Source organism: Alosa pseudoharengus, unplaced genomic scaffold (genome assembly GCF_046254945.1).
Source record: "Alosa pseudoharengus isolate Yale_2024_CS ecotype anadromous, Long Island Sound unplaced genomic scaffold, YU_APseudo_1.1 YU_APseudo_1.1_scf_13, whole genome shotgun sequence".
NCBI classification, from domain to species: Eukaryota; Metazoa; Chordata; class Actinopteri; order Clupeiformes; family Clupeidae; genus Alosa; species Alosa pseudoharengus.
Genome location: NW_027468598.1, coordinates 32,071,156 through 32,084,845, shown reverse-complemented (window position 1 = coordinate 32,084,845; position 13,690 = coordinate 32,071,156). Strand labels below are relative to the sequence as shown.

At 39.7% G+C, this 13,690-nt stretch overlaps 1 protein-coding gene across 1 annotated transcript; it reads right to left on the bottom strand.

The window, feature by feature from the left end:
• Window positions 1–117: 117 nt before the first annotated feature.
• Window positions 118–8,030, bottom strand: get1 (guided entry of tail-anchored proteins factor 1). Its single transcript, XM_076282859.1, has 5 exons — window positions 7,888–8,030; window positions 6,736–6,901; window positions 5,396–5,463; window positions 4,408–4,522; window positions 118–812 (listed from the first exon to the last, which is right to left on the bottom strand). Exons 1-5 carry the CDS (start codon window positions 7,975–7,977, stop codon window positions 739–741), a joined length of 513 nt encoding a protein of 170 aa, XP_076138974.1. The 5' UTR covers window positions 7,978–8,030; the 3' UTR covers window positions 118–738.
• Between the last annotated feature and the right edge of the window lie 5,660 nt (window positions 8,031–13,690).

The window sequence follows — 13,690 nt, the reverse complement described above, 5'->3', positions numbered from 1 at the left end:
CTGTTGACACCGTTCTAGATGTGTTTGTATTGGGTAGAGACTGCTGCCCCGGCCCCCCCCCCGGTTTGCACTGGAATGAGCTACATTCTGACTGCACCAAACAATAATTTCCACCAACAATTTGACAATGTTTATTGAATTCATCTTTAAAGTGTCTAATCAATCTTCAGAACTCCTCTCAATCAACAATTTTTGGTCATCGAAAAGACCCACATAACCACTGTAGCACTTAAAACATCACAGTGTTTTGTTCCCAAATAAATAAAAACAAAAAATACTGACAATGACACAAGTAAAATATAACACCGCCACCTACGTCACATACATTCGCAAGACTTAAAATTATTCCTTGTAGTAAACAAAACAGTTGTACATGATCTTGATCTTCAGTTAATTAACTGAATTGATCTTTGAAATCCATCAGTTAATTTCACACAATGTGAGATGTGGATATGAAATTTCTCAACTATTTTGTTGGAACATTACCTCCAACAGCTGCAAGTAGCAGCAACGCAAAGTAACATTCAAAGCCAATATTACGTTTTTGACCTTGCTATATCTTCTTGAAGAAAGCCATTACATTAAAACCCTGAAACAACAGAACTGTGTTTTATTCACACTATATAATGGAACAAATTAACGGACTGTATGAAGATCGCAAACACTTTCAAATAAAAAACACTGCTGCTTTGTGGTTTCCGAAGCTTTGGGCGTAAACATAGGATGAACTGAGCATGCTTAGCTTACAGCATGCAGTCCAATAGCAACCACCTTGTTGCACACCACTAACCAGCAGGTAATCCCGACACCACCTGAAACACACACACAAGTCAATTCGGGGTTACAATTTAGAGACTCTCCAATAACAAACAGGCCTACAGTATATAGGCCATGGTTATACATGCTGTGGGTAACAGAACGTTTTTTTTTAAATCTCCCATTTCATTTTATTAACTAAGCACATTCAATTAAATGAATATATGATATACATTTCCCCAAAGCCTTAACATTATTGGATGGTACAATAATAAAAAGTATATTTACATTTTGCCTCCCATCACTTTTAAAGGACCACTACGAAAAACCAGAAGCTCATCTCATAAGATTTTTCTGTTAATTTAAAGTGGCCGTATGAAAGGAATTTACCACTTTCTGAGGTCCGCTGTCTAGATTTGGCATCATCTAGAAATGTATTTAGATATTATACAATCAAGTCAGGTAACGTAACGCACACCTGTCCTTCACACTAGCCGCACAGGCTATACAATGTGTTTCTGCAGACCGGGAAGCGGAACCGGGAAATAATGTAAGGAAAGCCTCCACAGTACAGTGTAAGAAATGAATCCTGCCGAATTGTATGAGTGATATCATTTCTCCAACCAAGATTAAGTTATGATGTTCTGATGGCAGGCCAGACAGTTTGGCCCCAGGTGAGGTGTGAAACACCAACGATCATAGAATGGGTTTTTGGGGGTAAGCCATTGAGAACCATCCCAGCCAAAGGTGTGAGGTTAACTCAATTATCAAATACATAGGACAAAAGGTTATCTGGGTAGAAGCCAGATTAATTTGCATTGAGACCAGCATATAATGACTTGAGTTGGTAACTTTTAGTTAGTTCATTGAGACAGGACAAAGTAGTTCACCCAGACAGGACGAAGGAGGGAGAACTCCAGAGAATATGCCGAGAGCAGGCATAGGTTGAACCTTTGTGAACTTTTGTGAACCTTTCTACCATTTTACACTGGAATAAACCACTTTGCTGTATCAATCCGAAGAAGAGAAAACCAAATACATTGTTAAGAGACACCAGAAGGCATGCATCAGTGCCAGAGTTTCTGTAATTGGAGTCTGCAATGCAAACAAACACCCAAGAGATGTGTTCAGTTGCCTTTGTGGCACACTACAGAGTTCTAGGGATGCGTATATCAACCTTATATCAGCATCGGACAAAATTTGCCTGGTTGACTAGTATTGGCCTATCAGAGAATAATATGCCATTTTAATAATGGTAGTTAGTGGCTGATGTTTATCTGTTTGTGTACATCACATCAATTCTGCTAAATGACGTGTTATGCGTGGCCTGGCACATGCAGAGATATGTTACATGAGGGTGAAAAGCTGGCAACTTGGTAGCGCTTCGGACTTGTTACCGGAGGGTTGCCAGTTCGAACCCCGACCAGTAGGCACGGCTGAAGTGCCCTTGAGCAAGGCACCTAACCCCTCACTGCTCCCCGAGCGCCACTGTTGTTGCAGGCAGCTCACTGCGCCGGGATTAGTGTGTGCTTCACCTCACTGTGTGTTCACTGTGTGCTGAGCGTGTTTCACTAATTCACGGATTGGGATAAATGCAGAGACCAAATTTCCCTCACGGGATCAAAAGAGTATATATACTTATATATACTGTATATATATGAATATTTTGTTTCCCTGCCACTAAAGGCAAGGCAATGCAAGTTGATCTATATCAGTGTTTTTCAACCACTGTGCCGGGATTAGTGTGTGCTTCACCTCACTGTGTGTTCACTGTGTGCTGAGCGTGTTTCACTAATTCACGGATTGGGATAAATGCAGAGACCAAATTTCCCTCACGGGATCAAAAGAGTATATATACTTATATATACTGTATATATATGAATATTTTGTTTCCCCTAGTGTGCCGTGAGAGATCATCAGGTGTGCCGCAGAAAATTACCCAAATGTCACTCACTGGTCCAGAAAAGCAACTGTTGCATCAAAAAATTTATAACCACATGCTCTCATTGATTGTATGATTGCACTATTTGTGGTATGCAGGCATTGTACAACGGGGGCCCCATATCCAGTATCACAGAATCATAACATATCCAGTTCATAACAACAATTAAATTACATGTAGATATAGTCACCTACAAATGAAACAGAGGGCGCTTGTTTTATTGAACAGGTCTTGCATAGAAGCCATAATAAGGCCATATCTGTGTATTATTTGAAATTTTAGGCTATAGTATGTTTATTTTTTCTTCACACAGGATGTTAGTGTGCCGTAGGACATTTTAAGTGTCATAAGTGTGCCGTGGCACAAAAAAGGTTGAAAAACACTGATCTATATAGTGCATTTCATACAAAGGGACAACTCAATGTGCTTTAAACAAACAAAAGCAAAGAATAGAAAATAGTAAAGGGCATAATTAATATAAAAAACAAAGCACACAAACAAATAAAAAAAATATTGGCATCGGCATCAGTTATCGGCTAAACTGTTACTTAAAGGAATAATCTGGAGTAAAAACAATCTAGGGTCTACTTATGGATCATAATGAGATGTTAATCATGCTAATGTTAATCAGGCGAGATTTGAGCAAGATTTTTTTCCTTATTAACAGCGAAATACAGCGAGTGACAGTGCAATGGGCATGGCACCACATCAAAACAAATCTCTATTTTTAAACCACTGACAACGTTCAAAATAGCATTACACTTCAGTGGTAGTGTGTACAGGGTCCCTACCGACAAATCAAAGTATTGTAAAGTTCGTAAGTGTACAGGGAGATTATGGTAGGGACTGAGTGTTTTTCTCTTATTCCGGATGCCGCCATTTTGAGTTGATAGCACTGACTTGTACAGTTTTCCTCAAGATGGCGGGGACTGGAAGTTGAGTTTAAGGTACTGACTTCATAAACAGTGCTTTTCTATATTTTGTGCTTTCACTGAGCAAAAAATACTGATTAACTATTTAGTTTGTTTATTTTTACTTCTGACTATTCCTTTAAAACATCAATACCAGTATCAGGCCAAAATTACACAATCAGTGCATTCTTACTGAGTGCGTGTATGGGAATGCTACACTGGATTCAACATATTAAAAAAAAAACTACTGTCTATCACATAGTAATTTCATTTTTTCTTTGGTTAGAGGCTCAAGTGCTTTGGGTTAGAGGGAGCATAAAAACACCCATAAACAATTAATTAATTAAATTAGTTCATTAACTGATGGAAGCAGCTCAAAGGAATGGCGGAGGGGTGTGAAGGATCCTTAACGATGGAATTTGTCTTTCTATCTACTGTGCAACTGTAAAGGTCCTAGAGACGGGTCTGAGAGGGACCAGTGATACTGGATGCAGGCCTGATTATTCTTGTGAGTTTTTTTTTGCTTCTCTGTGTCAGAAATTTGCACCAGGATGCAATATTAAATGTGAAGACTGATTCAATTAGTGATTGGTATACCAGTATATCATTGTTCAAAAATATACAATACTACTTTAAGTTCTGTTTATGACTGCGAAAAAAAAAAAAAAAAAAAAGCTGGAATTGTTCAACTGAAGCAGCAGCTTGCAGAAAGGGTGGGGTTACTTCTATTTGTTTTCACTAACAAGTACTCCACCGAGTTCAGTTGGGAAGGACTGAACCGACCTTGGGCTACATTACCTGCCACTCCTGTGGGGAACGCCACCAGCCGCTCCAGTGGGGCGATCCACTTACTGGGCACCACGGTAACCGGGTCGGCGTAATACTTCCAGATGAGTGAGATCATGAGCACAGCCTGGCAATGCAGTAAACGAAAACATTTTTAATTAACAAAATATTTATTATCGATTTCCTACCATTCTTACCCTGCTGATAAAAAATCATAAATCATAAAAAATGCTGGGGAAAAAATGGACTAGGGCTATTCCGTGTCAAATTAGACAGAATCCAGGAAAATGGTTCCCCGATTGTCTCAGAAGTTTATCTACATAATGTTTGGTCCCAAACACCTGTCAAATATGTTTTTTCACCCTTGACTTTTACAATTATTTCACTTTCAAAAATGTCTTATTTTGGAAGCCATGTTTGAGCAACAATATCTCAAAAAGTTTAATTCCTAGCCTGGTCAAACTTTGTAGGACAGAAAACAAACATGTCCTCAGTATGAATTTGACTCTCCATTAAAAGTTTGCACTACATACCTAATGATTTTATATAATGCCCTAGATTTGGACCAAAGTGCAAAGAGGGTAATATCACATGGTACCAATCAGTATGTTTTTTGCAAGTACAATAATATTAATGTTGTTTCAATATTTTGCCATACAAACTTTGCCATACATCTGATTTGACACAGAATGACCCAATACCTTTTCATATTGGGCACTGAAAAAGCACTCTTTACAGTCACTGAAATAGTTCAGATAAATTAACTCTAAAGGCTTCATTTATTTACTAACTCAAAAGCCTGCTTCTAAATTAAAATGCCACTGCTTGTCCAATAGTATAGGACGACATTATGAATCGATTCTCTGGTCCCTGGTGTAAACTCAACAAAACCTTTGAGAGAGCTACTGGTGTGAAAAGGGTGACTACTTTACTTTTTCTCCATCTTTTAGAAGCACCAGGTAGCACCAGTAGGTAACCTGCCTTCTATAGCCTGACCAACCTGAAGTATGTAGAAGACTATGTTTACAATCCACTTCATTTTGGCTTGATGTGCAGTTCTTGACTTCACTGTAGGGGAAAAACTGTTTTAAACTCTGCAAAGGACATTTCAGAGAACAATAATATAAATACATAATGCACTTTTATTGAATATTATTTTTTTAATATGGGGGAGATATGTGATGCAACAAAATAACAAAAAGGGATAATGTACTTCATTATACACTTCTGAAATGTATGTAAATGCAAGAGGCATCTTTGCCAATGAAGGGGTTAATAGATCCGAACTCAGAGCAACTCCTTGTGAACAAAACCTAACATGATTCCCTGGTGACCTACTCTAAAGCATCATTTGCTGAGTGCTAGAACCCTCTTGTTTCAAGGTGAACATGCCATCAATACAATTCTGTGTCATGTACAACAATGTTTGCGGAGTTTTTCTTTTATTTGTTTATTACTAGGATCTACAAATAAATTCAAAGATCTTTATCTTAAATGCAGCATTGCCCAAACAATGTAAAAGAAAAAGTTTAATTTTCAAGACGATGCATTTGCTCCTACGTCTTAGAACTGATTCTAGAAAAAAAGAGTAACAACTGTAGCCACCTTGAGTATAGCTGTCTCCAGCTTATGAACAGTCTATACGGTTTGTCTGGCTTTTCCCCTATACACTTTCACAGCTGTACAGCTTCTCTGTCTTCCTGTCGTGGCCCAATTCACACAGTGCACAATATGGCCCTGGTTCATCATATACTGTACAAATCCAAGGGGGTACCCGACATCCCCCCCCCCCCAAGACATTCTTTTGGCAAACTGATGCATATGCAATGTGCCAGACAGTGGTCATATGGAGTGGGCAGCCCTCGATCCCATCCCCTTAGCTTATAGATCAGCACACAGGGGATGAACTGAAGGACAGCAACAGGCAGCAGCTGTGACACCCGCCAAAAAAAAAAAAAAAAAACACCCGTTATTGAAGAGTGAACACTGCAACTGTTATCTGAGACCCACCTGCTGCTCTCCACACATGACATGTGACAAGTAGTGGGAGTGGGGGGGGGGGGGGGGGGAGAGGGAAAAGCTGCTGTTAAACAAACTTTTTATCCCCCCAAGCCCCTGCCACATTTGTCCCTTTAGTCCTAAAGGAATCAATCCAGGGTGTTACATTGTGGAAGCTATATGGGCTCTGGTTAGAGCGACACCTGGTCTGCAAAATGGACCTTTGATGTTCACGGTGTGAACCTTTCCTTGAGTTGATCTCATGTTGCTGATGTGGAGTTTAACAAAACGTAGAACATAATCTCATCCGAATACAACCACCTTAAATAAAGGGGAGCTTACCATGGGTCTTCAACATGTTTGTCATCTTGTTGATCTTGCGCTCTAGACGCGCATACCTGGCAAACTCATCCATCATGCTGATGGACGAGAGCTCCTTCTTCATTTCCTGGATCTGGGTGCGCATCTCCATCTCCTGTTCGGCATCCTTCTGCAGCACCCTCGATAGCTGTAACCACAAAAGACACGTCAACTGCTCCTCTCATCTAAGGTTGATCAGCTCAGTTTCAGCTGCGTTGGTTTCACCAGGGGTTATTTAGTTAATGCGGTTACTCATATTAATCTGAGTAAAAAATTATCCGAATATCCGAGTATTTGGAGGTTAAGTAAGAATTTACCACGTTTAAATGAAAATACTTATGAGCTACATTAGGTTGGCGTGCCGATATGGGTAGCCTACAACCAAATTAGGCCTATTATTTTCTTGAATAGGCCTAATGATATAAAAATGCACTCCGTATCTGTCCTCATTAAATATCTTCCCCGGGCTTTGATGTTGATTTTGAGCTAATGGTAGAAGAAGAAAACGCGTTTTTGGCTCTTCCAGTTTCAATGGATCTAGACGGCTACATCTAGATGAAAGGAAATGATAAGCTATATGATCTTAAATTCAGAGCCTACCATTATTCTTTTTTTTTAAAACATCGAAAATCTTGATTTTAGGTGTATGGGCACGCAATCGTACACAAACAGAACATAATCACATGCAAACGGTTCTTCTCTTCAAACTATTTGTCTAAACATGGTGGATATCTCCGAGGGTTAAAGTGTACATTTGTGACTTCGATTGTGTTCATGTGGGAAAGAGGGTTTTGTGATAGCTCTCTGCCTCACGCCAATATAGCGGACACAACCGTGTATCCAATGAAACGACTCGACAACATTTAAATCGAAACGCATCTTCCATAGGGTCCTTTCTATAGACTCTTCAGTAGGAGTCGAAGCTTTTTGAACAAACAACTTCAGGACCACACCTTCGAGCCTATAGGAGTGTACGCTGAAAAGAAATGCAGTCATGGGTTGCCATTTGCTTTTGTGTCGGTGCAACACGAATAGGCTATTTTCTGGCTGATTCATGAAAATGTAGCATCGCAACGTTACATTTCTCATAAGCTACATTTTAAACACTTGTTAATTCTGTAGGTTACTACTTACAAAAGAGGAAAAGCTCGGCAATAGTGTTTTGACGAGGTTACACAAAAACACAGACCCCAGTACCAGGAACCAATTGTACCCGGCAGCCATGTTTGCTGTTTATCAACGTGATCACACTGTAATAAGAATGGGAACACCCCCAAAGAAGCTTGGCTATATCCACTCGGCTATGTAACACGGTGAGCAAGACAAAAATAGTTGTATATAATTATGTGATCTCAAAATGATTAAAATGAACAAGCGTTTAAAAAACGATTTCGAACTTTTGGTTGCAATTCCACAAATACTTGAGACAAACCGGAAGGACATAGTCTACCTATGGAGGCTAATTTGGGGGGAAGGGTTTGTGCCCCATCGTGTTATTTAGTTGGTTTATTTTTTCACAACATAAACCAGAGAAATAATGTATGGTCCCAGATAAAATTACGTTAAACATGAAAAAATCTCAGAAAGCAAGGGCTACTGATATAAGCAACTGATTGGCGTATTGACCTACCCACACAGGTATCTTGCTTTGGTTTGAAAATGTGTTGCCAAGACCTTTAAGCCAATCAATGGGAAAAAGGGGCGGGGAGTAGGTTGCCCGTCAGGTTGGTGGTATAATGAATAGAATATAGAGAGGGGGGATCCAATCCGGTTTCAGCTAGTTTATGTTCCGATAGAACATTTATGCTAGCTACACTGTGTTCCAAGATACTGTTAGAGTCTTACTGAACCCATACAGCAGTACATTGTTAGCCTGCTGCCTGTGCTGTGATTAGGTGATCTTCTTTCCTCTACCTAAAAAAGTAGGCTACAAGTTTAGCAGCCATGCCGAAAAGAAACAAAGTAAGTTACAATGTATACAGAATCTACTAATCTAACAAAATTTCTATTTGCATGTATGTATCTTCTCCGAATACATTTAGGCTAACATATAAAATTGTGCAACAATTGCATGTGCATGGTCTCTTGCTTGATACATTGTAGCATATTTTCAGTGAGGTGTTTCTTAACTCAATAACCTAACAGGCATTGGACTGGTATCCTAAACTGGCGCCTTTTTTCTTAGCGCTGTGGAATATTGAGGGGGGTATTTGATCCATAGCTACTTCCTTGCATGCATACAATTCAGTGACTTATAGAAATGTATTTATTTCAGTTTAGCACATCTGATGAAGGCTACTTAGTCTATGAGCTCGAACAAAGGGGTGTAACCCACAAGCCATAGAACATGTTGCTACTCTAGGGGGATAAACCTGCACCGAAAAGCTTCCCTGTGTGTGTGTGTGTGTTTTTTTTTAATAGTACACGTTGAGACAACGACCCGTATAAGACTTTACCTATTTTTTTTTATATCAGGGGAAAAGTTTTATCCTCTAAGTCTGACCGTGTCTGTCGTACAGTGGTAAGTTTGCAGTTTGTCGTGTGCAGTGAAGCGTAACTGTTATGCGCGAGTCCCTTTGGTTCCTGGAGAGGGTACGGTGTCATGGCTGCCCTTGCGCGCAAGAAAAGAATGTGACTACCCTGCATCCAAATGATTTGACTGGGTTTTAAACGAAGACAGCTATAAGGTGTTACTGCCTGGGCTTGAAAACGGGTAAAAGCAGACAACTATTGACCCGAATTTCCCCTTCGTATGTTTTGTCGGTGCGCATTGATTTTCCTCTGGCAACCCAGTCAGATATGGTATTATGCAATTTTGTCCACCAACATTGCGCCGCTAGGATCGCCACCAGCTCGTGTGATCGTTATGTTTTTGAAAAAAAACATATAGCCTAGTGAATGTTCTATAGGACCAGCATACATTTCAGCGAATGGCGGGAACACAAAGTAGTCTGGTTGACGTAGCAGTAGATGCTTTCATGCAACAAATCCCTGCGAATTGCTGCTGAATGAATTCGGTGCGTAGAGGCGGAGCTGCCATTCCCCTCCTCTCTGTGTACAGTATCAGCCAGCAGTTCATGCCAATTTTGAGTACGGTTATAGGCTATAGCTGCTCATCATTTAATGGCAGTGAGACGGGTCCACGTAGGGAAAAGGCAAAAAACACTCAGGGGCTGTAGTGAAAATACCCAACTGCTTGTCTACCATCCCCCACCCACTTACAGATTACATAATTCCCAGTAACTTGGAGTGGGGGGATGGGAAGCGGTGGTGTGCCCCTCCCCCCTGCCGAATTCTACACACCCACCCACGAGTGTCTGGAATTACTATGGTTTACATTTGTTTTGTTTTTTTTCTCTCTCTCTTCAAACAGGCTAACAATGACGCTGACGTCGCTGAGGTCAGTATACATGCAAAATATCTGCATTGCTCCAATTACTATTGACAAATAAAAACATGTAAATGGATAATCAATGTAAACATTGAGATAAAGGGACTTATTGTTCTATTGCCCCCACCCCCTTTTTTTTACAGCCCAAGAGGAGGTCTGTGAGACTCCAAGCCGTAAGTACAATATCAGACAAGCTAACTCCGAATACATTAATGTATTAATATCTGAGAAAAATGTATAATCAACAACTGGACAATCCCCCTATATAACTTAAAATATGTGCAACAAATGCATTTATGTATGTATTTAAATGTATGTCAGTTAAATTAATATAATCCTATCACTATATTTTTTCCAGAAACCACTGCCAAAGTCACCTGAGCCGAAACCAAAGGTGAGCATCTATTCATATACAAAAAAAAACCCAGCTTGTCATTTCTCAGTGATTCTGTAAACATCACTCTAATATGTATTTTTTAATTTATTTATTTTTTGCTGTTGTCCATTCTGCAGCAGAAGGCCCCTGCTAAGCCCAAGAAGGTGAAGGAGGTGGAGAAGGCGAAACCGGAGGAGGAGAAGAAGGAGGTGGAGGAGGAGGCTGAGCCCGAGGCAGAGGTTGAGGCACCAGCGGATGAGGAGGAAGAGGAGGAGGAGGAGGCGGCACCCGCCGAGAACGGAGAGGCTAAAGCTGAAGATGTGAGAGATGCATAATGTCCTGTATAGATTAGGTGTATATAATATGTATGTACATATATAGGTGATCATGTACTTTTCCCGTTGAAAATAACTTATAAATAATGGATAATAACAATGAAGTTGACATTTAGCTGTGATATAGATACTTAGGTGATGAAGTACCTGTCCAATTTGAAATAACTATTGGTGGCATTCCATCAAGGCATTCGGCCCTATAAATAAGAAATAATACAATCCCATCAATGTTTAGCCATAAAACACTGATTATGAATTATCACACACTGTTTGAAATTAGTGTTGATCAGCACTGAGCCAGTGGTGAAGACACAATTCAGTGGACAGTATCCCTAGTTATTGCTTACCAACCAGTTACTTTCTGCTAATATGATTATAGACAAAGCTATCAGTTGAGTAGTTATATTGTAATCAATCCTGTATACACACCTTGCACATATTGAGATCACATCACAGACGTGATCTTATTTCTCACAATCATTGTCCTCTGTATCACCAGGAGGCCGCCGCCACAGAAGAACCTGAACAGAAAGACGACGAGGCTGCCGAATAACATCACCACAATACTCAAAAGAGCTCCCCATACCTCTTTTCTTGTACAATTCAGAGGACTATTTTTATCAACTATTTTCTAAAAAAAGCAGGTTTTTTAGTAGCTCCAGTAGTAGAAACACATTTTATAGAAAAAAAAACACAAAAAAAAGAAAATGCGTTAGGAGAAGGATCTCAGAGTATCCTGATTTTTTTTGTTTTGTTTGTTTGTTTTTTAAGCTCCTGGACAGGAGTGGTCATTGAGTGATCTGTGTTTCTCTTATTTTGTTCTTTCATTTTTACAACTCTGTATTGTTTCAAAGAGGGGAGGGAGTGGGGCTGGTTGCAGCATAGAGGCCATGCGACCATGCCATTTCTTTGAGGAATCAGTTTTGTTGAAGGGGGAGTTTTTGCCTGAGAGACTAACATTCCATAGGCTTTATGAGGGACTGTGTATGTAACCTGTATCGTAAGAAGGCGAAGGGTGGGTTGTATACGATATTACATTGTTTGTTTTGTTGTTTATGATTGGGTGGGCAGGGGTTGATTGTTTGTAAGCTGTGCTCTATGAATCTAAACTCTCTTATCCATGCAGTCTTCTGAATCAACAGCTTTGATTGATCATCCTGTTACCCTAGTACTGTATCATTCATCAGGCTTTGTGCATAACACATAATGCCTCTGTTTGGTGATAGCATTGCAATAACATTTGTATAGCTGCTGTGAACACAACAATGGTTTTCATAATTTCTGTATGCAGTATGTATCGGTACTTGTTAAGGATGACAAGAATGGAATCGTGTTTTAGCCAAGCTAATGACATGAACAACATTACAGTGTTACGGCTATAGCTAACTGGTGAGCAAAATGACTATTTTCACTTGAACATACCAGCAATAGCAATATTTTCCCAAGGGTTTTAGGTTTGAAGTACAAATGTACAGTTTCATTTTTTTTGTAGCTGTATCTGTGTAATGATTGGTATGAACATACCAATAAAATGGTTGTAATTTCCGCAGTGTCTGTGAAAATGCATGGGTGGTTGGGGTAATGGTAGACCAGAAGCTGAAAATGATGAATCTCCAGAATGCTGCAGGAGGAGAAAAGGGGTTACTTCTGGTCATTTTCATATATCACATTCACAGTTTGTGAATACTCAACTGTAATTTGCCTGTGCCCATATTTACATGGTCTAAGGATCTGTCGTGACCAACATGGTGGACTGAGGGTTAGGCCTATACCATGAAATAAAACAAGTGGTATGTTGAGCCTATAGCTATCAATTTTGTTCACGATTTAGAGTGAACAGCTGACATTTTTAACACAACATTAAGATTTAAAAGTTAAAAGAAAAGCCCACCAGGAACGTTCGCCTCTGTCAAATCTGAATCCACCTCAAGCTTTATGCTCAATGTATCACTAATGTTGCTTCGCTGTATACTTGGTGAGCATAATATAACTTGTATTTGGTTGTAACCAGTGCCTTGAAGTCTTCTGCTTGCCTAAACCTAGGGTAATGCTCTTTTAATGAGTAGGCCTAGCCTACATTTCCTTTAAATGAACTGGTGATCATTTGACCTATAACACCTGAGTAAAATTGTTTACAATTTATTATACCAGATTGTCCAAACAGGTCCAACAGCAATTTAGTCTAGGCCTACTAGAATTAAAGCTCATAATAAGATGTAAGGCCTGGCTTTAAAGCTATCTGCCACCAACCAGAAAAAAGAACCACAAGTGCAAAACTCATTTTACTCGGGGAATTATATATTTTTTACTTATTTGGGAAGTCATTAGGTAAAACATCAGTTTTATGCCTGCAAGGCAAATTAAATGTTTTCTTTTTTTACTCGTTTACATTAGTGGCTTTTTGTAGCCTATTATGCATTGTTGACGTTTCGGTGTCAGGTTGTTATTATGCACCAGCCTGTTCTGGAAACATGCTTACATGAGCTAAATCGTAAAAATATGGATTCCTGTTGGCAAAATAATCATGTTTACCCATAGACTTACAGTCTATGTGTTTACCACAATGCTGAGCTTCAGCTATGGGTCGCCATTGTTTATGACGTCACCGCCAAGTTGTTCGACCTTGTCGAGAATACACTGTATCAAAGCCGCTAATACCGAAGCATAAGTTGTTTTCGTGTTGTAATTAAATAGCGTGGTCGTGTTATATTACAAACAATCACAGTAGGGATCTGCGTGTAGACCATTTCGAGCGGGCACCTTTTGTTGCAAGACAGAGGAAGGGTATGTCGTCTCCCCACCCCCTGTTTCCTCTGCTCTGGCGGAAGTAACTCA

Excerpts from the sequence above, each read along its gene's own strand:
- get1 (XM_076282859.1), bottom strand. The coding sequence starts at position 7,977 with ATGGCTGCCGGGTACAATTGGTTCCTGGTACTGGGGTCTGTGTTTTTG. Across the intron at positions 6,902-7,887 it reads TGCCGAGCTTTTCCTCTTTT|CTATCGAGGGTGCTGCAGAA; the intron begins GTAAGTAGTAAC and ends TTGTGGTTACAG. Across the intron at positions 813-4,407 it reads GTTCCCCACAGGAGTGGCAG|GTGGTGTCGGGATTACCTGC; the intron begins GTAATGTAGCCC and ends TGTGTGTTTCAG.